The sequence below is a fragment of the Eptatretus burgeri genome, chromosome 13 (assembly GCF_056783735.1).
Source record: "Eptatretus burgeri isolate ZD-2024b chromosome 13, Ebu_testis_v1, whole genome shotgun sequence".
Lineage (NCBI taxonomy): Eukaryota > Metazoa > Chordata > Myxini > Myxiniformes > Myxinidae > Eptatretus > Eptatretus burgeri.
The window spans coordinates 29,355,509-29,379,167 of record NC_140973.1 but is presented as its reverse complement, the minus strand read 5'-3'; the positions used below and the strand labels follow the sequence as shown (position 1 = coordinate 29,379,167).

The 23,659-nt window shown below is 43.4% G+C and overlaps 1 protein-coding gene across 3 annotated transcripts in view; it reads left to right on the top strand.

The window, feature by feature from the left end:
- LOC147014147 (atrial natriuretic peptide-converting enzyme-like) overlaps positions 1 to 23,659 on the top strand; it is a 131,635-nt gene that overhangs the window by 6,516 nt on the left and 101,460 nt on the right. Inside the window, exons 2-5 of one of the 3 annotated variants that reach the window (XM_085851848.1) lie at positions 142 to 268; positions 3,306 to 3,350; positions 6,853 to 7,050; positions 12,790 to 12,947. In XM_085851848.1, the coding sequence (XP_085707974.1) occupies positions 6,902 to 7,050; positions 12,790 to 12,947 (307 nt within the window). In that variant the 5' untranslated portion in view covers positions 142 to 268; positions 3,306 to 3,350; positions 6,853 to 6,901. Of the gene's footprint in view, positions 1 to 141; positions 269 to 3,305; positions 3,351 to 6,852; positions 7,051 to 12,789; positions 12,948 to 23,659 lie in introns of those variants that run through there. The other 2 variants (XM_085851849.1, XM_085851850.1) reach the window with 2 other exon arrangements.

Genomic DNA, 23,659 nt, shown 5'->3' with positions numbered 1-23,659 from the left:
GTATGCCAATTTTTTTGGGGTTTTCCACCAACAAGCTTCTTCTAGTGGAGATATGTGGCACAGCTATGTTTAGCTACAGATAAAGGCTGTGAAACAGCTGAGGCTTGATATAGCTGACAGTTCGACCTGTTCTCTTACCAGGGGACAGTGGGAGTGGTGGTGAGAGAAGCAATAAGTGTTGTTGGAATTCCCATTTACGTTGAATACACTGTTTATGATCCATCAGCTGTTTGCAACTCCTTCTCGTAAACGGATTTGGGCCATCCAGGTAAGGTGCTCGATGTCGGTAATGTAATAATGCGTTTTCAGAAAAAGGAAGAGGTAACGATTGTGTTTTATTGAGGCTGTGTTCAGTGATTGGAATTGTACATGAGCAAAAGTTTGGGAACATATATCTGCTTTGAAAAAACTCAAATAAATAGCTTGCTTACTTTTTTGTTTGCTATTTATTTACAAAAGTTGTGCATAATATGTATGCAAAATACTTTTGTAACGACTGGAAATACTTAATAATCATATTGATAATAACTCATGTGTATATAACACCCCTGCCTCTGACAACAGACATGCAGTTTTTCACTGTAGTTCCCGAGGTGTATTTATAATAATGCACATGTATGTACAAGTGAATAAATAAATTTATGCTAAATAAAAAAAGCAATGTAGGGAAGACAAAGTGCAGTCTAAAAAAGTTTTTAAACAAGATAGGGATTATGTTGGTTTGGAGCTAAACAGTATTGCCATTACATAACATTCCCTACATCACTGCCTCCAGACTATTGTCCAGCTAAGAGTATTAGAAGCTCCTATTATAGACAATTTTAGGGAGTTCTTGCAACTTCAGTTGTCTTTCATACTTAAAAAAAAAAAATTAAGTTAGACTCTCCAATCACAAATGCAGATAATTATAGAATGCTGTTATTGGAGATGTGCATGCAGTTTGTAAGAAGTTTATGTTTATGTATTGGTATTAACATTGTCGTCGGGCTGCTAATTTGTAGAGTCTCAGTATGTGGCGACACTATAAGAGTAATCAAGTACTGTTGTAACTCGTGGAGTGTTTGTAGAAGCTTGAAGCAATAATTGTTGAAGTGTAAAGGAGGAGGTGGGATCCTTTCAAAGCTAATAAAATTACAATAGCAAAGGATGATGCACGACGTAAAATTCTGTGGGATGGTACCAGAACCATTGCCATTGATCGAGGAAGCTCGGAAATATGCTGTCTGAAAAAGATTATTTATTATTATTATTATCATTACCTCTGCCACTGGAGGTGAAGGAGGTTATGTTTTCATCCCCTTCTGCCTGTTTGTTTGTCTGTCTGTCTGTCTGTCTGTCTGTTGGGTCGCCGAAATAGGTGACCCTTATTGTTAGTAATTCTGTCTGTTTGTTCATTTGTCATCAGCATAATTGGTAGTAAACATGGGTCGATTTTGACCAAACTCGGGTGGTAGGTACATCTTATGACCGAGTGCTTTGGAAATTGTAATGGTTGCTAGGGACGCTTTGGTTCCCTAGCAACAGCCGAAAAACCTTCAAAATCGGTACCGTTCACGCGAAATCAATTCCGAAAGCCATTATCCCACGTAGGCTTATGAAATTTGGCAAGCATCATCTACAGGTGATGCTCTACCAAATACATTCCGGTTTTTGTGATATATGGAATAGTTTACCCGCAGCGCCCCCTACAAATGGGGTATGCCCAAAAATTGGCGAAAATTGAAGGCCCCCGAGTGACCAGGTGAGTGCATCGATCCGAATTAAACTTTACAGGTTCATAGCACGCAATGAGTACTACAACTTTGCCTCAGGACATGTTGACCGATATTGCTTAGGTCAGGGATCAAAGGGCAAAAATCGATAATATGTGAGAGCTGGAGGTGCCTTCGCGCCAAATGCTACTCCTCCTCAGGTAAATGTCGGATGGTCATGAAAATTCACACTAATCATCTGGAATGCATTGTGCACAAACGATCAAGCCGGATTTTCGATTTATATCTTTGTTCACCCACAGCACCCTCTCGAACTTTGGGGATTTCCGATATCAAACCGCATTTTTGGTACTTTTCATTCAAATTGATACCGAGTAGATATCAGTAGATGGAACTCGATGGGATTTGGTATGCATAATTTTAAGGTGATTCTCTATCTGCAATATGACATCCATTTTTTTCTATATCTTTTAGTTTCCAAATGGTAACCCTCTCAACTTGGGTGTCCGAGGGCCATTGAGCATTCCCGCTGAAAATTCAAAGTACACAAGCTCCAAGACTGTTGAACCGAATCGAATGAATCTTTACATGCTTATAGACCGTAATGAGTACTACAACTTTGCTCATTTGCATAATGACCTATCTCGAGTAGGTCAGGGGTTAAAGGTCAATGAGTGCATTTTTCGGGCGAAATTAACATTCAAGGCATCCTTGCTCCTACACGGATTAACCGATACGAATGAAAGTTCATCGGTACATAGTACTCAATGAGTACTACAACTTTGCTTCAGGACATATTGACCTATCTCGGCTAGGTCAGGGGTCAAAGGTCAATGAGTGCATTGTTCGGGCAAAATGACCATTCAAAGCCCCCTTGCTCATACACGGGTTAACCGATTCGATTGCAATTTCGTAAGTACTTAGTGCTAGATTAACTCAGATCAGGGGTCAAAGGTCATCGGATGCTCGGCGACCCATGGCCGCCTACCGGCTTGTTTGTTTGTCTGTCTGTTTATGTACAGGATATCTCAAGAACTTATGGACGAATCTGGATGAAATTTTGTGGACAGGTTGGGTGTGTGACAAGAAGGAAGTAGTTCTAATTTGGTGAGGATCCGAATCCAGATCCGACTACTGTAAATTTTTAAGTGATTCTTCACCATTGAGAGATGGGGCCAAAAACAATACATAGCACAACATCTCAAAAAGTTTTCGACATATTCAGACGAAACTTGGTGGACAGGTTGGGTGTGTGGCAAGGACGAATTGATTTGATTTTGGTGAAGATCCGAATCTGTATCTGGATACGAGAATTGTTTAATTTTGAAAGTGATTCTTTACCATTGATTGATAGGGCTAAAAACGATATAGTACTGCATAACATGATATTTCAAAAATGTATTGGGCCTGATATGTTCTCATGGATCGGGAATTAGGTGGCGGAGGTACGCACTCTACCGAGTGCCCTTCTAGTTATTATTATTATTATTATTATTATTATTATTATTATCATTATGAAGGAGAAGATGAATTCCTGGGTTTGACTGATCTTGTTTTTTTTGTTTTGTTTGTTGCTTTTTCCATGGTCTGGAGAACTGAAAAGTGATTCCTGCCTCGACAATTAGCTGAACAAACCAAGTGGGTTCTCATATGCAGCCAAAGCAACTTTTTCGAGAAAATAGTCCAACTTTAGTTTTGTCTGTAGCAGATGGGGTGGCAATTTTTTTCCACTCCATCCCTACATAGAGAGTACGAGTGTACTCTCTGATATGTAATATATATGTGTATATATGTATATATATATGTATATATGTATATATATATATATATATATATATATATATATATATATATATATATATATATATAATGTTTGGTGGTCATGTTTGCTGATTTCCAAGCAGATGGCAGATGACCTTGAGCAAATGAGAGGGTGAATAGAACAGAGAGAGGGTGAGCAAGAGCAGAGGAGCAGATTTTTAGGACATGTGGGCTGATGCCATCTGGACCGGTTGCAGAATCTGAGTCGAGGTTTGACAGCAAACTCTCCACTTTATCAGAAGAAAAGGACACAGAGTGCAGGGACAGTTGGGTGCGACTGGGTAAGGTGGGTACAGAAAGCGATGGGTTTTGGACACAAGATTTCGATGCAAACACGGAGTTTAGGCATTCAGCCTTTTCACGTGCGGTATCAGCAGTGCGACTATTTGAGGTATGGGAGGGATGGTGGCGGAACTTACACCAGAAACAGATTTGAGAGAGGTTTGAGAGTTCAGACTTGAAGCAGAGTTCAGACTTGTTGCGGGAAACGTTTGATGTGCTTCCATCACCAGCAAACTTGAGGGTGTGCAGGTTGTTGCAGGAGGATAGCTGCTCTTGGTGTGGAGGTCGAGGAACGATGCAGCATGCACTGAATGCATGCTCAGTTGCACTGGCAGTAGAAAGATATAGATAGCAGCACGATCAAGTGCTGGCCGTGGTTTTGGAGATGGTGGAACTTTAGGTGATGAGATAGAGAGAGAGAGAGAGAGAGAGAGAGTAAAAGAGAGAGAGAGAGAGAGAGAGAGAGAGAGAGAGAGAGAGAGAGAGAGAGAGAGAGAGTGGAGGAGGAGGAGGAGGAGAAGAAGGAGACCCATGGAAGAGAGGTGTTGTTTGTGAAAGAGGGCTTGGTGGTAAGAGGTGGAACGAGGAGGTGGAAGGCAATATGCCTGACAAATGTGTGTGACTGCCAGGTGGTGGTAGACCTAAAGCCACAAATGGTATTCCTGGAGGAGATCTCCTTGACAAGGTTGCGGCCTGACATTGTCATCTGGTCAGGTACAACAAGGCCTGCCATCTTTGGGAAATTGTCAGTACCTTGGGAAGAGAATATGAAAGAGGTGTACCAGAGGAAGAGAGGAAAGTATGGTGAGCTGGAAGTGGAGTCTGTCAAGAGCCCACCACCCTCCACTCTAATTGCAGTACACTGAGGGAATGGGCTTGGAGGAATGCAATGCACGAATTCCCCTGTAAGCCAGATGAGAATCACCCCTCACAGATTTCTCACACATAAAAATTCTCCCCCAGAACGGCTGGACAGATTGAAGGGAAACTTCACACACATGTTCCCTAAGCCTTGGGGATACCAGGGTGTTCATGAATAATTGATAGGTCACATGGTCTAGTAGCCATGTTGGATTGAAGGAAAATCTTAGAAAAACAATACATCTTGAACTGATTCATCAATCGACGTGAAACTTCACAGTTATGATGTAGTAGTGGTGGGGAATTTGTTTAAAATTTCAACCTGATCGGACGCATGGTCGGCAGCTAGAATTATTTAATTTTTTGATCCGGGTTCTTTTGATTATTTTTTTTTTTGAACAAGGTTCACTTGGCTGTGCCTGGATGGGTTTGAGGGTAGAGGAGCAGCAGCTGAAATGTGAATCCAATCCAGGTTCCTCCTGATGACTCCATCTTTGCTTTTTGCTTGTTTGGGTTCCTTCTGATTACTCCAATGCAGGACTGTATGTATTTGGTCTTCCATTTGATTTGAATTAAATTTATATTTATCCCTTTCTGAATTCAATTGAATAATAATTAATAAACGTCATGGGTCAGGATCAGGTGTTTGATCAAAGTGGGACATCTTGGTACCTGGTCAGCAGTTCCAGCAGTTATAAAGTGGTCGTTCTAGTTCCGTCTGTTATTAATTACGTAACACACCAGTACACAAACACCACATGAAACACACTGCACAAAACTACACAAACACCACAAAAAAGCAAGTCCTGATGAGGGTCTGAAATCTCTGATTCCTCTTTTGTTGTTTGGTATTTGCACAAGATGGAAACATACTCCGACACAAGGTGTGGTCCAGCGGAAAAACAAGTACATGTTGACTTTTCTTGAGATGAGGTTGAGGGATGCAGTCATCCCTCAAGCAACTATTTCAAATGATCATTATTTTGAATATCATCGATAGATGGGCAAAAGAAAGTACTCATTTGAGAGAACTTTAAATGCTAAGATGGATGAACAAAATGTTAATTTCAATGTTAATATGGATGGTCAAAATGCTGATTTTAGAGAACATTGAAAGACTCGGAGGGATGAACCAAATGTAAAAAATTGATAATTTGTCAGTGGGTCACTGCTTAGTTATTAGCACAGGAGAAATTAGGAGAGAAAATTGTAGCTGTCATAATCTGCATGTTGAGAAAGCATGACTTGCGGAATCATGAGCTGTTCCTGTAAAATCATCATTTCCCGATTCAATGGGAGTAGTAATCTCGAGGCATTTTTACCATAATTCCACTGTGTAGCAAAAGTTAATAGTTGGTCAGAGGAGGAGCAAGTGGGCTATCTAGCTAGAGGAAGCAGTGATTTCATGGTGATAGTTTAGTTTAATTGTCTAAAGTCAGTGTTGATAGGTCTGCGTTGTGATCATGTCATTAGAAATCCCACATGTGCCATTTTTCTCATTCCACATTTTTTTTTCCCACAAGCCATCTGCAGCATCTCACAGTATCTTGAGCACATTTTCCTCACACACTAACACATTTTCCACAGCCCCCGAAACCCCTTCAAATCCATTCATGAATGCCTGAGTCAAAATATTGTGCCAAAACCGAGGCTGTCATGAGCCCATTGTCTTCGCAGGCATCTGAAACCCTCTTCAAGGAGGTTTCGTGAATGCCTGCGAAAGCAAATCGCGCCAAAACCCAGGCTGATGGCAGCTCATCCCATGGATGGGAGGAGTGGCAGGGGGGGACTCAAGTGAAGGGGAGTTTGAGGTTCTATAAAAGGTGGCGCAGGGAGCCTCTTGTGAGGAAGGGGGGCGGGGGGAGAAAGACTGAGGATCGGAGACTCGAAGCTCGAGAGGGTTTCTGGACTCTGTCAGGCTGCTTGTTTCTGTTTATTTGCGCAAACATGAGGGCCCTTTCATCCTTCTCTCTGTCATTCCTTTCACTTTGCTTGCTCGCTCACATTTCTTTCTTTTGCTCCCCTCTGCACTTTGTTTCTTCATTTCTTGCCACACCATTTGTTCTTCGTAATTCACTCTTTACTGCATCTTGTGTTTCTGTCCTTTCGCTCTCTTCCTTATTTCTTTGCCTTCCGCCTTTGTACACCTTCGCCTTCACGTGCCCACATCCGCTAGCTGTGTCGCTGGACCCTCCACCTCATGTACAGAACCTGGACATCCTGCCATGAGACGCATTAAATGCGTTCCTCGAGTGACAACATTGGTCCACAAGGAAACGACGGTACTGCGACTGTTGAAGGAGCAGGAGGGGAGTGGAGCATGGAGGGTTCTTGTTTCAATCAGGATGTGGGAGCCAGAATCAACATGTGTGAGGTGTGCAGAGGCTGTCCTGTCCCCATCTATTTATTTCTGTCCTCATCTCATCTTCCTTGGCAATCACTCATCTCATTATTCTTTGCCAATCACTCATCTCTCCCTTCCACATCGGATGCATGATGCCAGCATACTTTACTGTAGCCATGTGTTAAGTCACTGGTAAGGTTCCAAAGGTGGGTCTGTCGTGTAGGGGATAATTAATTTGGGAAAGTATATGTGCTGTGATGAATTGTACATATATGTCATTTCATTGTTTTCTTTCCTTGTAAATATTTGTTTGCCTGTCACTGTAAATACTTGCATTTTGATTACCGTCACTGAAAGCAATTTCCTCAAGAAACTGTGTCCTGGCTTATTAGTTTCCAACTGGTTTCACTGGAGGGGATGATAGCTTTGTTCTCTGTCTGTCCATCTGTCCAACCATACCACCTGTGGTTTTTCAGACTTTTTTTCCCATACCCCTTAACATATTCAACTGAAACATGGTACCTGGCTTTATTATGATAAGTTACAGAACAAGTTCGAGTTTCAAGGTGTTTCATCAATTTTTCTGTTTTGCCCTTTTTGGACTGAGAGAATATCACATTGGTAGGGGACATGTATTGCAAAGCAAATCTCACTCTTGCTCTGTCTGTTCTGATGGTAACATAAGACTGCTGAGATGTTTGGCCTGCACTGATTTATCTCAGTTCGATCTCGGATGCGGTTATGCAATGATAGTTCTGCTCGGCCAACTGTCCAAGGTCTGTTGTGTAACCGCCGGCATGGTACCCGCTCATACTTTGGCATTTGAGTGTGGTAACACAACTCTGGGTGTGGGATCCCACGGGAAGTTCTGGGGCGACTGGCGATTGTGGTCTCCTCGGAGTTATCCAGAGGCGACATCTGTCACAATAGGTTTTCCTGACCAATTTCAAATAAATTTAATTCAATTTAATACCCGGGTCATTCAATTCAAAGTGAAAATGAACGTACCTTTATATCATCATTCAATTTGAAACCTGGTGTTGGCTTGAGTTCAAGCCCATCGTACCATTGAATTAACACCAGGTGAGTTTCCACAGCTTGTCATCCTTCCGAGTCGGAAAAATGAGTGCACCAGCTTACTGGTAGCGGGGAAAACGCATTAGCGGCAGAGCTATTCCCCAGAAAATATTGCAGCCAAGCAGCCACTGGCTGCATACGAATAAATAAATAAATCATTCAATCAGCAAAAAGGTTCATTCAATTTCATTAGTTAAACATTTGTTAGACTTTTAACCTCATTCAGCTGTAAAATATGTACATTCCCATGGAAATCGTCAGTAACTTCATTCAATTTCGCCACAACCAACAGAAAGAGGTTGATTAAGAATTAAATTGCATGAATGGGCATACATTTGTTACATTTTTGCATTTGATGCTCTGGTATGTGTTTGGTACACTTCTCTCTCGAGCCAATTTTGAAAATAAAGACGGCTGCCGGTGGTCATTACAAGAGAATATCTAACATAAATAGGGAGGGGCTAATTGAAGCTTTTGAAAACAACAATGCTGACGATCTAGAACTGGCTGATACTCAAGGCATCAAGTAATCCACCGCAAGGTCAATTGTGGCTCCATATTTGCGCACCGGTCATTATGAAAAATTATCCACGGGAGCACATCACACCAAAGTTGATCCAGAGATGCGAAATGAGCTTCAGTGAATACTGGACATCACCCCTCTGCAGACTCTTAAAAAATATGAAAGATGACCTGCAAGATGCCCTGCCAGACAAACCAAAAGCTTTTGAGACTGTTATGAGAGAAAGATTTCAGGAGTTTCCTGGAGACAGCCCATGAGTGTGAGAATATGTTTCCTGCAGATGAGCCCGTCTTTATAATCTACGACGATGGAAGACCCCATTTGCGCGCCCAACTTCCACCAGGTATCAATCAGCAGATCCAACTGAAGCTGCTACCATCCTATTCACCATTCCTTAACCAAACAAATATGGCTCATTCCGCATTCAAGGCTGGTGTGAAGAGAGACCTGGCCCTCCCAGAATGGCAACTCCGGGTAGGGAACCGGGAAGCAGCACGTAATGCAGGCATGAATCTTCAACGGTGGAGGAGTGATCTCCTCCAAGAGGTGGCCCGGGAAAATGTGGGGCAAATAACTCATGAAATGTGTATCAGATGGTACAATCACAGCCTGACCTAAATGGCATGATGCCGAGCACGTCAGGAGGTTGAAGGCTGAAGAAAGCAACTCAAAAATAACAGAAAAAGGAGAAGAGGGCCTGTGGAAAAAAATGCACAGGGAAATGCATGTTTTTCATTTTATAAATATAACCCCTTACGGATAACAAGACTTTTCTTTCATATTTGCATTTTTTTTTCATTTCATAAAAATGGGATGGGGGTGGTGCCTATGCAGATTTGTTGAATTGTTTTTCAAAGAAATTTATTTCTGTCCTTACATAAACTTGGTCTTATATAATTTTAGACAAATTCAAAATTAATAATGACATAAACATACAAAAGAAATAGTCAAATCTGAAAAACGGAAAGTAAGTGAATTAAAATATGAAAAACTATGATGAAAAAAAGAAACACGAACTTGCCAAAATTAGCCATCATGTCGTTATTTGAATACGCAAACGACGAAAGTGATTGGCCACAAACGAAAAAACAAAATAACAATTTGATTGACCCATCGAAAAAAGGTGTGAAAATTCAATATCCGGATAAAAAGAATGTAATTATGAATGCTGAAAAACGAAATTGAATGAATCAAACGCATTTGTGAATGTCAGGTGCGTCATCATGAATGCATGGAAATGAAATTAAATGTGCAAATATTGAAGAATAAACCTTAGTATGAGTTGATTAGTAAAACTGTGTGAATTTGAATGTGTGTTCATCAAATTGAGCAGAAAAAAAAAATTGAAATTGGCCTGGAAAACCTCTAATAAATAGTTGATTTGGAGTGGAGTACTGAAGCCCCTTGGTTAGAGTGCAGCTCCAAGTTTGGAAATGGAAAGCGAGTGAGAGACTTGTGTAACTACCACATGAAACTAGCACTAAAGGTAGTTTACTCAAAGTTTCCTACTGAAGTATGAGAGAGGCTCGCATCGGAGAGGTTCAATGATCAATGATGCTTTTCCTGAAGAGGGAATACATTTCTAATCAGAGGTCCTACAACCTGCCAATGTTACTCGAGCTGCACATGTTATTTAGAGGAACCAACGACTGATGTTGTAACTGGAACATTCATCCATGGTGTTCATTACCCTGTGTGTGCAAAGCGAAAAGCAGGGTTAAGCAACTGGTTTACTTTGTCTGTCTGTCTACAGACGTCAGTTTATTATTGAGGAACTACTTAATTTCAATTGAATTTTATATTTTGAACACTGTAGAACACTAATCGGAACACGAACCTGCAGTTTAGCAGTACTTTGGCGACTGCATGCGCAGAGGAGTGAGGTAATTTTGTTTAGTCTGGCTGGCTGGCAGTCAAACAAAATTGAAAATCATTCCAAACAGGAAACTTACTGTTTTTAGGGACATCATAAATGACAGAAACAATGGGCACGAAGAACTACTAGTGATATAATCTGTTCAATAAGGTGTTGTACAAGACACTGCAGCAACAATGTTAAACTTCCAAAAAAAGATTTTTTTTGTTTCTTTTCTACAGTCTTTAAATCTTTTTTTAAATTTCACTTGAATTATATATTTGAACACTGGATAACACAAATTGCCTTATTGGCACTTTCAAAACTTTCCATTAAATAGTACTTTCACAAAATATTACGCCATTTTACATCATCTCAACCAATCAAATTTCCCGCTCGTGCTCTTCGTGTCGGGAATATCGAGATTCAGACAAAATGGCGGCTCATGGGAAATATAGATCATGTTCGGAAATGCAAAGCAAGAGTTTAAAAGACCCCTCCATTTTTTCCTCTGAAGACTGCACAAGGTAAGGTGTTCTATGAACTCTCGAGTTCATGCTGGACTTCTGTCCTTCCAGCCTTTCCAATTACATCCATCTTTCCCAGCTTTCCTTACATTCTTTACTTGGAATTCATCTTTCCCAACTTTCCTTACATTGTTCACACAGCACGTGGAATATGTCTTTCTGACAATTCTCACTTTGTCTCAATGGAAGGATCATCTGGCGAACCCTCCCATCTACTTCCTTAACAAAGCTCTCAAATAAGTTCAGTCACTTAAACGTTTGGGCTCACCATCACCCATGATCTTTCTTTGGCAAACTACGAGTAAATATCTAAGTTGGCCTCTGGAGCCAGCCTTCGAGTGGATATCTTCCATTTTGCAAAATCATTTTTTGACACATCTGATCTTTTATTTACTTACAAGGCCTTCATCTGCAGCTTGATGGAATGCTGCTCTCCCCTTTTGGCTGGCACACCGGCCTCACACATTTCTCAGATTGATGCCATGGAAACCAAGGCTTTCAAAATCATTGGCATCTCCATGATGAAACTGAGTTGCTGGGCCTCTCACTTTCGCATCGCAAACAGGTCGGGGGATTCTGTATTATACTACCTCCTGTCTGGTCTTGCATCATCTACCCTTTCTGTACTCTGCCCCCCCCCCAATCTCACCCCCCAGGTTTTTCCATGGTGCACACCCTTTTCTACTAACCCAGTTATTGTGAATCTTCCAAAATCCAGGCTCATTACTCATCTCCACTCTTCATCCCTCCACATATGTTGTCTTTCTTCCCTGCTATTGGTGTTCTCCTCCCTCTTTCTGCTGTTCTTTTCTTTCTGTTTTGTTCTGGTCCATTCTGTGTTGTTGCTCCTTCATGAGCCTCCACTCTGTATACAAAAAAATTGTAATTCTGAAGCCTCATAATTCCTTTTGTCATCGTGTTTTTACGTCCAGTCGAAGGCAATAGCATAAGAGAAACTTTGGATTCCATTTTCTGTGTACAGGATGTGTCTGAATTGTGCGCAGGAACTATGGATTCATTGTTGTCTCCCTTTATTAAATACGCTCGGTCTATTATTTATAGTTCATATGAAAATCATTGTGTGTGTGAAAACACTTTCTTTCCTGCCATTGGGGAAATTGAACAGGAGATAGTCCCGGAAATTCTCTCATAATAATTGCCTTAACAACTGGGACATTCTGGGCTTAGCTCACATTGCCAGTGCCAAAGATGGATTTATGGGTCAGCTTGGAGTATCTAAACTTAAATATTTTCTATTCTGGATTATTGCAGCTGACAAAATCAGTTCCTCCTTGCTTGCCTGTCATAGTAAAGACATTTTGTGACATTCCCAATGAATTAAAATGATATTGTTGCGGAATTTGTAAAGTGACTGTTTCCAGTTTTTATACAGACATCAAGGCAAATGAAAGAGCTGCAAACAGAGTGGTGATAAACGAAGACATCAAAATGGAGCAAAGGGGAACAGGAAAACAAGAAATGGGGAATTTTCGTCTTTTTAGAACAATTTCATCCTTTTCACAGAATTTAATCTTTTTACAACAATTTCGTATTTTTTCTTGTTTTATTTGTGTCAAGCAACCCTTTGAAAAATTTTTTTTTTGCAGTGATGTATTAAAGAAAACCTATCAAGCCTTGTATTAAAATTGCTATCAAATGTCTTAGCATAATTGCATTTTAATTGTCATATATCTATTTGAATGTTCATATGCTTACTGTATGGTGATGACTGTGCTTGTTTGCTTTAAACAAAGTGCCTCAGTATACGTATCTCTTTTTGACCCGAGGTGCTTTCATATATGTGCAATGTCATGGCGAAGCACGCTGACTGTGGTTCGCTTTCTCCGCCTTATCCGCTCACCCTCTTGCCGAGCTGTGGCTCTTCTCCTCGGCCTATGCGCTGGTTCAGGCCTTTGCCTAGCTGTTCTGGCCCTGATAGGCTCAGGTATTCAACTCCAACTACAGCCTCATTCAGCCTTTGCTATTTTCAAATTCTGCATACAGTTTCATATCTAGTACAGTGTACTGTATGTCAAATAGTAGAAATAATACGATGCCTGGAATCAAGTGTCCATGTATTTTTGGTTCAAACAACATACAGTATTATATATATATATATATATATATATATATATATATATATATATATATATATATATATATATATATATATATCATCATAAGCCTTACATACCTTCATTGCAAGCAGTTTTGTGCCATGTTTGATCATTTTCACTTCATTATTGGGTCTAAACTACATTGCAATGGGATTGGCTGATCGGATTCGAACCTGATCCTGCCTGAGCAAATGCTCTGCAAAATGGCCGAGCGAAGGAGGTGAATATGTTAAGAGCAGTGCAAAAAGACATGTGTGGGGTTTGAAATGGAAACGAGAGAAGAACCTTCAGAGTGTAGGCTTTATTCCATTTGATTGGAGCCGCTTCTACGGGCACACCAGGGAATACAGACGCAGCAAGGAGTACATAAGCAGTAAGGTATACACGCGCAACTAATCACCGCAAAATAAATCAGTATAAGCACGGAGTCCGATATACTCTCAATCCTCACCATTCAACGAGCACCAAGTGAACCGCCGACATAAAACGACAATGCCCCTGGGACAATCCCCCCGACCGTGCCGAACCTCAGCTTTATCTCTTCCGTGCTCGAGCCGGGCAACATGTGATCACACGTCACGACCTTCAATTCACCACATTCTCCCCGTCTTTAAAATGTAACTAGAGGCCCAACTAATGCACCATGATTACTTCAGCGCTATAGGAGTATACATTTCAAGCAACGCGAACTATCTAAACTACAGAAGCATACATGCCAAGCAGTGAGGATTATTTTGAGTTGTAGGAGCATGGTCAAGAGCATTGATATATTATGTAACGAGCATATAGGAGCATGAGCATCGAGGATGCCAATAATCCCCTTTACAGATTGAGTCGGTGATCCTCTTGGTGAGCCTCGACTCGTGCCGGAGATGACTCCCCGATCGCTCTCGGGTGGAATGCGGCAGCTCCGTCGTCACCCTTCTTGGGTGGAGTCCCTGGGGGGGGGAACACCTGGGGAGGGGATGTCAGAGGGAGGTGTGCCAGATGGTGGTGTACCTGCGGGAGGAGTACCTGAGGGAGCCAAATGGCGAACCGATACAGTGGTCTCCCTGCCATCCGGGAGCCTGACATGAGCATACTCTGGATTAGTATCGATGAGTTCGACCTCTTCCACCATGGGTTCATACTTGCTTTGTCGTACCGGGCGTTTCATGAACACTGTTCCGGGATGGGTTAGCCAGTTGGGCACCGATTGGCCGTCAACATAACGTCGTTGATGAGTAAACATTCGTTCGTGAGGAGTTGCATTGGTGGACGTGCAGAGCAAAGAGCGTATGGAATTCAGAGCGTCGAGAAGGGTAACCTCCCACCGCTCGGGGCCCAGTCCTCTCGATTTCAGCGCCAGAGTTACGGCTTTCCAAATAACTCCATTATATCGTTCCACCTGCCCATTACCCTGTGGGTTGTAACCCGTCGTTTGACTAGTTGCTATGCCGTGCTCTAATAGGAATTGTTTTAGCCCGGCCGACATGAAACACGGCCCTCTGTCTGAATGTATGTACGAAGGTTTCCCAAACATAGCGAAGAGGTCAGACAGACATTTCACGACAGTGCCCGAGGTCATATCCGAGCACGGAAATGCGAAAGGGAACCTTGAATACTCATCAACAACAGTGAATATGTATCTGTTGTCTGTCTCGGTCGGCAGGGGCCCTTTGAAGTCAATGTTTAGTCTCTCGAAGGGAGAAGTGGCCTTGATCAATCTGCCAGAAGCCGCGCCATAGAATCTGGGTTTTAGTTCAGCACAAACAGGGCATGAAGCATTCATTTGTTTAATATCTTCAATAGAATAGGGCAGGTTCTGTCTGCGCACGAAATGTGCCATTCTGGTTACCCCCGGGTGGCACAGAGACACATGGAGGTCTTGCAAAGCCCGACTGATTGTCGCCGAGCAGTAGACCCGAGAGAAGGTGTCTGCAGCAGCGTTTTCCCTCCCGGGCCGGTAGACTATGTCGTAACTATAGCAAGCTAGGTCTATCCGCCATCTCATAATTTTTTCATTCTTAATTTTCCCGTTATTTTTCCCATCAAACATGAATGCCACGGATCGTTGGTCCGTAACGAGCGTGACGTGGTTTCCCAGTAAATAATGTCTCCATTTACGCAGCGCTTCGACGATGGCGTACGCCTTCTTCTCTATTGCCGAGTGTCTCTGCTCACTTCCAGAAAGAGTTCTCGAGAAGAACGCGACCGGCCGCCCAGACTGATTAAGCGTAGCAGCTATCGCGTGATCTGAAGCATCTGTTTCCACCACGAAGGGCACCGAGCTATCGATCGATAATACCACGGAATTACCGATATCGTCTTTGAGGTTGTTGAAAGCTGTTACAACAGCGGCATCTGGTGGAAAATTTTGCAATGCACTAGGGCAGGGGTCGGGAACGTGTGGCTCGCGAGCCAGGTATGGCTCTTTTGATGATTGCATCTGGCTCGCAGATAAAATTGGAGTTTGAAATTTGGAAAGCCCAATATTTCTCGCAGAAGCTTTACCTATAGTTTGAATGGTGTCGTGCTTCATTCACGTGCAGGGCTGAACTTGGCAGAAGGAGAGAAGAAAAAACACCTCCGAATTGTCTGAAGCGGTTTTTGTTTCGTCCAGTCATGCGGCCGACGCGAGTAGTGATTTCGGTTCCTCCAATGACGTGCCGCCGCCGAGACGCATCACGGAATTCATCTCGACCAATCACGCGCCACCGCTGAGGCGACTCGTGATTTCGGTTCCTCCAATGACGTGCCGCCGCCGAGACGCGTCACGGAATTCATCTCGACCAATCACGCGCCACCGCTGAGGCGACTCGTGATTTCGGTTCCTCCAATGACGTGCCGCTGCCGAGACGCGTCACGGAATTCATCTCGACCAATCACGCGCCACCGCTGAGGCGACAGCATCCCAGAGTCGGCCGGCCGCGCCGCACCTCTCGAGTATGTCAGCCCGTGCGCAGGCCAGCCAGACTCACTTGGGTCAACATCTCCCTCTCTCTCATTTGCTCAAAGCTAACCCTTCGACGAAGAAGATGGCGAAAAGAAAAAAAGATGAGGAGTATCGTACATTTCAGGACGAATGGGCCGAAGAATTCGCCTTTGTGGAGAGAGCAGGTTCTGTGGTGTGTCTAATTTGCAATGACAAAATTGCATCGATGAAACAGTCGAATATAAAGCGGCACTTCGACACGCGCCATGCTACCTTTGCATCAAAATACCCTGCGGGAGACAGCAGAAAGAAAGCGTGCCAAGAGCTACTGAGCAGGGTGCAAGCCCGCCAGCAGCAACTCCGCGTATGGACCCGGCAAGGTGACTATAATTCCGCTAGCTTTGCTGGATCTTTAGCAATAGTGAGAAACGGAAAACCATTCACAGATGGCGAGTATGCAAAAACGTTCATGCTGGATGTCGCCAATGAACTTTTTGATGATCTTCCGAACAAAGACAAGATAATCAAACGGATACAAGACATGCCTCTGTCGGCAAGAGCTGTTCATGATCGTACCATCATGATGGCAAACCAGGTGGAGGAAACGCAAGTGAAGGACATAAATACAGCGCCGTTCTTTTCCCTGGCTTTGGATGAGTCAACAGACGTAAGCCATTTGTCGCAGTTCAGTGTGATTGCAAGATATTCTGCTGGTGATACACTGCGCGAAGAAAGTCTTGCTGTTCTGCCAATAAAAGGGTCCACAAGAGGTGAGTATTTATTCAAGTCTTTCATGGAGTTCGCTCAAGAAAAAAATCTACGAAAGGATAAACTTATCTCGGTGTGTACTGATGGTGCTCCGTGTATGGTGGGGAAAAACAAAGGATTTGTGGTGCTTCTCTGTGAACATGAAAATAGACCCATCCTAAGTTTCCATTGTATTCTACACCAGGAGGCACTTCGTGCTCAGATGTGTGATGGGCAGCTTGGCGAAGTGATGTCGCTGGTCATTCGTGTGATCAACTTTATTGTTGCCTGAGCCTTAAATGGTCGCTAGTTTAAAACACTGCTGGATGAAGTTGGAAATAACTATCACAGTCTGCTTTTGCACAGCAATGTGCGTTGGTTGTCAAGAGGGAAGGTGCTTAGCCGTTTTGCGGCTTGCCTGAACGAAATCCGGACTTTCCTTGAAATGAAAGGGATTGAGCATCCTGAGCTAGCCGAAACTGAGTGGCTCCTCAAGTTTTACTATCTCGTGGATATGACTGAACATCTGAACCAGCTCAACGTGAAAATGCAAGGCATTAGAAATACAGTGTTATCCCTTCAAAAAGCCGTGTGTTTGCTTTTGAAAACAAGCTGGAGCTCTTTATCATGGATCTTGAAACAGGTCGTTTACTACATTTTGAAAAACTGAGACAATTTAAAGATGCATGCACAGCAAGTGAGCCCACTCAAAACTTTGATCTCCACCAGTTAGCTGGCTTCACATCCAGTCTCCTACAGTCATTCAAAGCACGCTTTGGAGAATTTCGTGAGCACACTCGTCTTTTTAAGTTCATCACCCATCCAAACGAGTGTTCACTGAACACAGCCGACCTGAGTTACATTCCTGGTGTCTCTGTCAGAGATTTTGAAGCAGAAGTGGCTGACCTGAAGGCCTCAGACATGTGGGTGAATAAGTTCAAGTCACTGAATGAAGATTTGGAAAGAATCGCACGACAGAAAGCAGAGTTGGCGAGCAAGCACATGTGGACAGAAATGAAAAAACTTCAACCTGAGTACGAGCTGATTATCAAAACTTGGAACGCGCTTCCTGTCACATACCTCACACTGCAGCGTGTGAGTATTGCTGTATTGACCTTGTTTGGATCTACGTATGCATGTGAGCAGTCATTCTCACATCTTAAAAACATCAAGTCCAACCTACGATCACGTCTAACGGATGAAAGCCTCAACGCTTGCATGAAGCTTAACCTCACCAAGTACCAACCAGACTACAAAGCCATCAGCAAATCCATGCAGCACCAGAAGTCCCATTAATGGTGAGTATTATAACAACATTATTTAAAAGAATAAATTCAGAGGCTTATTATACTCACATTTAGTTGAATTCAGTCTTAAAATATATTATATGGCTCTCACTGAAATAGATTTCCAAATATTTTGCTTTAATGGCTCTCTGAGTCAAAAACGTTCCCGACCCCTGCACTAGGGGATGTATTTTCTCGGAGTATTGCGAAATCCATCTTGCATAGTAAGCGAACATGCCGATCACCCGGCGCATTGTCTGCAGGTCCTGAGGTGGGGGTAGCTCACGAAGTGGGAGCAATCGTTCAGGATCAGGCTTAATCGTGCCGTCGGCTATCGTGTAGCCGAGAAGGTCAATTGACCTTGCCGAGAATACGCATTTCTCGTAGTTGAGAGTCAGATTATATTTTCTAGCAATGCTCAAGAATCTGTCCAGATTCATGTCATGTTCCCCCTGATCCCTACCGCACACTGTGACATTGTCCACGTAAACAAAAGTGTCTTTGAGGTTTTCATCTGAGATGATGTCGTCCATAACCCGCTGTAAGCAAGCTACCCCATTCGTGACACCGAATGGAATTCGCCTGAATTGGTAGAGGCGCCTACCTGCCTGGAAAGCGGTGTAAGGTTTGTCTTCCTCTCGGATGGGAATTTGATGATAGGCACTTCGCAAATCGATGGTGCTGAATAACTTATAATTGGCCACGCGTTCGACCATCTCGTCTATGCGCGGCAAAGGGTAGGCGTCGAGTTGGGTGAAGCGATTGACCGTTTGGGAATAATTGACAACCATTCGTTTCTTATGGTTCTGGCTGCTGGTCACCAACACCTGTGCGCGCCATGGCGAATCGCTCGGTTCTATAATTCCTTCTTCCAGTAATCGCTTGGTTTCTGAAGTGATGAAATTCATGTCAGCAGTGGTATATCGCCGCGATTTGATCGCTATCGGTTTGCAGACCGGCGACAAGTTAGCGAACAGCTGGGGGGACGTTACCTCTGCGGTGGTCAAAGCATTTAAAATTAGACGAGGTTTGCTTCCTCCAAAGGGTATTTCGACGCTCGTGTGCTGCTTGAGGACATTATGACCCAGAATTACGTCTGCGCATAAATCACGAAGCACCAGTACCCTTACATCCCGATGCGTGTACCCTTTTACGTCTAATTCAACATTGCAGTACCCTCGTACGCGGGACTGTAGTGATGTGGCGGCCATGCATACCGTATTGTCTGTCGGGTGGATCTTCCATTTCCTGCCCTTCACTAGCGAGCTGTTGACGAAACTTTCAGAGCTACCGGTATCAATCAGTGCCTCAGCCATATGCCCGTTAATTCGTACGTTGATGATAGCCTTGGATAGATTCCCCGGGGAGGCTGCAGTTAGTTTCTTTTACGAGTAGAGAGCCGCAGAAGTGGGTTTATTTCTCCTTAGAGTAGATTTACATACCCTGGCATAATGCCCTTTCTTGTCACAATTCATGCATGTGGCATTTGTGGCGGGGGTGTCTTTTGTACCCACAAAAGAAGCATTTACCAACCGGAGCAGTTGCTGAGGAGTTTGACGTGGTCTGGGTATCCTGCTCCTCGGGTGTTTCTCCATCCCCTGTGTCTGGCTGTGTCTGTGTCTGTGGGGTTTCTTGAGTTTCCACCGTAGCGGCGTTCATTAGCAGCATCGGTGTCCCAAATGACTCAGATTGCTGCTGAGCCGTATCCATCGCTCGTGCCTGATCGACTACCTTTTCAAGAGTGGGTTGCGCTTTCTCTCGTAAGCGTTGCCGTATGTGGGCTGATCTAAGTCCTTGGATAAATGCCTCCCGGGTCGCTTCATTTCAGTGTTCCTCGGCGTTTACGGCCCGGAAGCTGCCGTCTTTTCCCAGCTGTTTCAGAGCTTGCAGGAACTGATCGATTGTCTCCCCGGCTGCTTGCTTGCGTGTGTTGAGAAGATGTCGTATGTATACCTCGTTCTTGCGCTTCACGTAGAGCGCCTGCAGCACGTCAATCGCTGCTTCGTAGGTGTCACACTCCGAGAAGAGCCTGTATACGCTGGGCGAGACATGATTCACAAGGGCGGCCAATTTGTCGGCTCCCTCTTCGATGATGGTCAGATAGTGTGAGAAGGAACGGATCCAATGTGACCATTTCATTTCTGAGTCAGTCGCGTTTGGGTCTGCGTCGAACCTCTCTGGTTTGTAGATCTTGTCCATCGTTGGTTGAGAGAGCCGAGAAAACCAAATGGAATAAATTGAAATGGAAACGAGAGAAGAACCTTCAGAGTGTAGGCTTTATTCCATTTGATTGGAGCCGCTTCTACGGGCACATCAGGGAATACAGACGCAGCATGGAGTACATAAGCAGTAAGGTATACACGCGCAACTAATCACCGCAAAATAAATCAGTATAAGCACGGAGTCCGATATACTCTCAATCCTCACCATTCAACGAGCGCCAAGTGAACCGCCGACATAAAACGACAATGCCCCTGGGACAATCCCCCCGACCGTGCCGAACCTCAGCTTTATCTCTTCCGTGCTCGAGCCAGGTAACATGTGATCACACGTCACGACCTTCAATTCACCACAGGGTTAATGTTTGCATTTTTAAATTGTGTGTCAAAAACTTGGTGCGCTTTTAGCTCCGAGGAGTAATTTGTCATTCTGTCACACTCACGATCCATTGACAAGGAAAAAAAAGGAAAGGAACAGGTTTAACAAAATAGAAAACAGGACAAGGAACCCGGCAAATGGGAAGATCAGAAAGAAACCCCGACTGAATCTCAACAAATTCAGGAACTGCCAAATCTTAAATCTATGCACATTACACACGAGCGCACAGGAAGGACGGGACAACCCAAAGGAAAGATTGAAGAAGATAATGGAGTAAGGCCATTCCTTAACCCAGGGTGTCATCAGATTGTCCTTGTCCGACATGTCGGCTGCCTGTTTTCGCACACACAATGGGCCCACGTGAGTCACTCGGGCATGCCCTTCAAAAAATGTTTTATAGACATTCTACGGAACTCAGTAAGATTTTAAAAGAACTCGATAGAATGTTCATGGAACCTGATGAAATTCTATAGAACTCGGAGGAGAGGTCAGTTGTTCTATATAATTAATTAAATGTTCCAGAGAAGATCCATTTAAATATTTATAAAAACCCCATGGAGAATGGGTGTTCTGTAGAACTCATTAGACGTTGTATAGAAATCCATTTAGATATTTAATATACAAGAAAACAAACATGACAGATTAGCCAAAGCTTTTCGTGCTGTACTTTTCAAGGTTGAATCAGAGCAAGCGAACCAGGAAGTGAGAGAGAGCATGTATACATAAGCTTGTCTATGCAAGGTCGACCCTGATTGGTTCATCAGATATGACGTGAAAGGTAATCTGAGCCCCCACTGGTTAGCTCACAGTGATCATTATCTCTGGCTCCAATTGGCTGGAGCGGAGTACATTGTGATGACTCACCGTTCACACCAACGACTTGGAGGGAGAGGGGGGATGTGATTCTCCTAAATCCAACGACGCACCTTTTGCAAGCGTACCTTGGACATCGGTCGGAGCAACAGCTTTGATGTTTCCATGTGGAAAGAAAATGAGAGAATGTACAAATTCCTTTTGATGACATAACACAGTGTTCATGGGAAGGATGAAGGTTGCTTCCAACGTTCGTAGACGTGAAACACTCAGACCTCGGCTCAATATCTTGCACATATCTGTGTTGTAGTGGTTTGCACAGATGGGATTGGCTATCAAGTGCCGTACAATAGCAGAAGAACAAGAAATGGCCGACGGTTCTTGAACATTCCGACATGCTCGGACTGGTTGTGTCCTAACTTTCAAGTTCTTTTCTCGAATCGCCAGAGGGACATGCTGTTTGATACCATCAGCCAACCTTTGGGTTGTACGGCCCACGTACCGAGCTTCACATCTGCACTTAAACTCAGAGATAACATTGCTGATTTGTGAGGTGGGCAGAACATCTCTGTTAACTGACGAAACCAAATGGTCAGAGGTAAAGATAACTCGAGGTTGTACAGCCAGGTACGTGTTTGATATCGTGTTTTACTTGTTCTTCAAACCTTCTTGATGATCGTTTTTCCATGACATCCTGACATAGAATGAACATTTGTCAGGCCCAACCTTGTGATCCTTTGTCGTATTTAGAAACTTGTGCACATATCTCTGAATTATGTACTCTGAGTAATCATCCTCACCGAGTATATTCATGATTTTCTCCATTTCAGCAGGAAGATTACAAGGTGATCAAATCCTCTAAGCTAAGCCCTCTTCACAAGGATGTTGATCAAGGCAATTGATCATGGATCATGGAGCTATAGGAATCCCAACAAGTATATCGCCCAATGAAAGTAGTGTTTGCTTCACCTCTACATATTCCGTATTCTGAGGTTGGAGTGTTTTACCTCGACATATGTTGGAAGCAATCTTCATCCTTTCCATGGACCCTGTGTAATATCGTCAAAAGGAATTTGTACATTCTCTCATTCTCTTTCAACATGGAAACATCAAAGCTGTTGTTCCGACTGCTGCCCATGGTCGCATGCAAATGGTGAGTCATCGGCTTTGGGGGAATCACATCCCCCCCCCTCCATCCAAGGTGTTGGTGTGAATGGTGAGTCATCACAATGTACTCCACTCCAGCCAATCGGAGCCAGAGATGCTGATGACTGTGAGCTAACCAATTGGGGCTCAGATTACCATTGACATCAAAACTGATGAACCAATCAGTGTCAATCTTACAGAGACAAGTATATATATATATATATATATATATATATATATATATATATATATATATATATATATATATATATATATATATATATATATATTTGTTGTTGTTGCGGCCGGGTACTGAGACACCAGCTTGTCACTCAGGGGGATTAATCCCCGGTTGTCCTCGGTAGAGCCGGACCTGGGGCCACCGCTCGCAATTACCGTTGTGGTATGGTGGGTTGTTTTAAAACCACGAACGCCACCCAGTCAACCATGAGTTCCAGTGTCCACCGTCAAATGATTCCGTTTAATTAGAGGTCACGTGGTTACCTGAGCTGGGAGCGCACCCTCGGCAAAGCACCAATGTTATCTCGATTAGATTTTAATTATGGTGGCGGAGCGTTTTAACCGCTGGTGCGTGCCGACTATTTTTGGTCTAATCTGTGGTAATGACCTCCCAGTCTATCTCGGTTCGGACAAGGCTAGACCAATGGAAGGAAAGGACAAACACGGACAGGTTGGAAATCGACAAATAATTTATTAATAATAAAATTAATAAATGGAAAGAACTTTTTATTTTCTGAGGTAAATAAAGAACGAATTTCAAAGCAAAATCAATCAAAATGCCAGGAAAGAGACAAAGAGCAGATGCTTATCGGGGGGTCGACTTACAGCTAAACACAGACAAGGGTACCCAGCAGATCATTCAGGGGGAGGGAAATAATCGTTTCGCTCACCAAAAAGTCGTCCGTGAAGTGAAAACGTCCTGAAATGTGTGTGTGCATGTCACGTCCGTCACCAGCACCCAGCTTTGCCGTGCACCCTCTCGCGAACAGCCTTGAACGCCAGTCGAAGTCTGGAG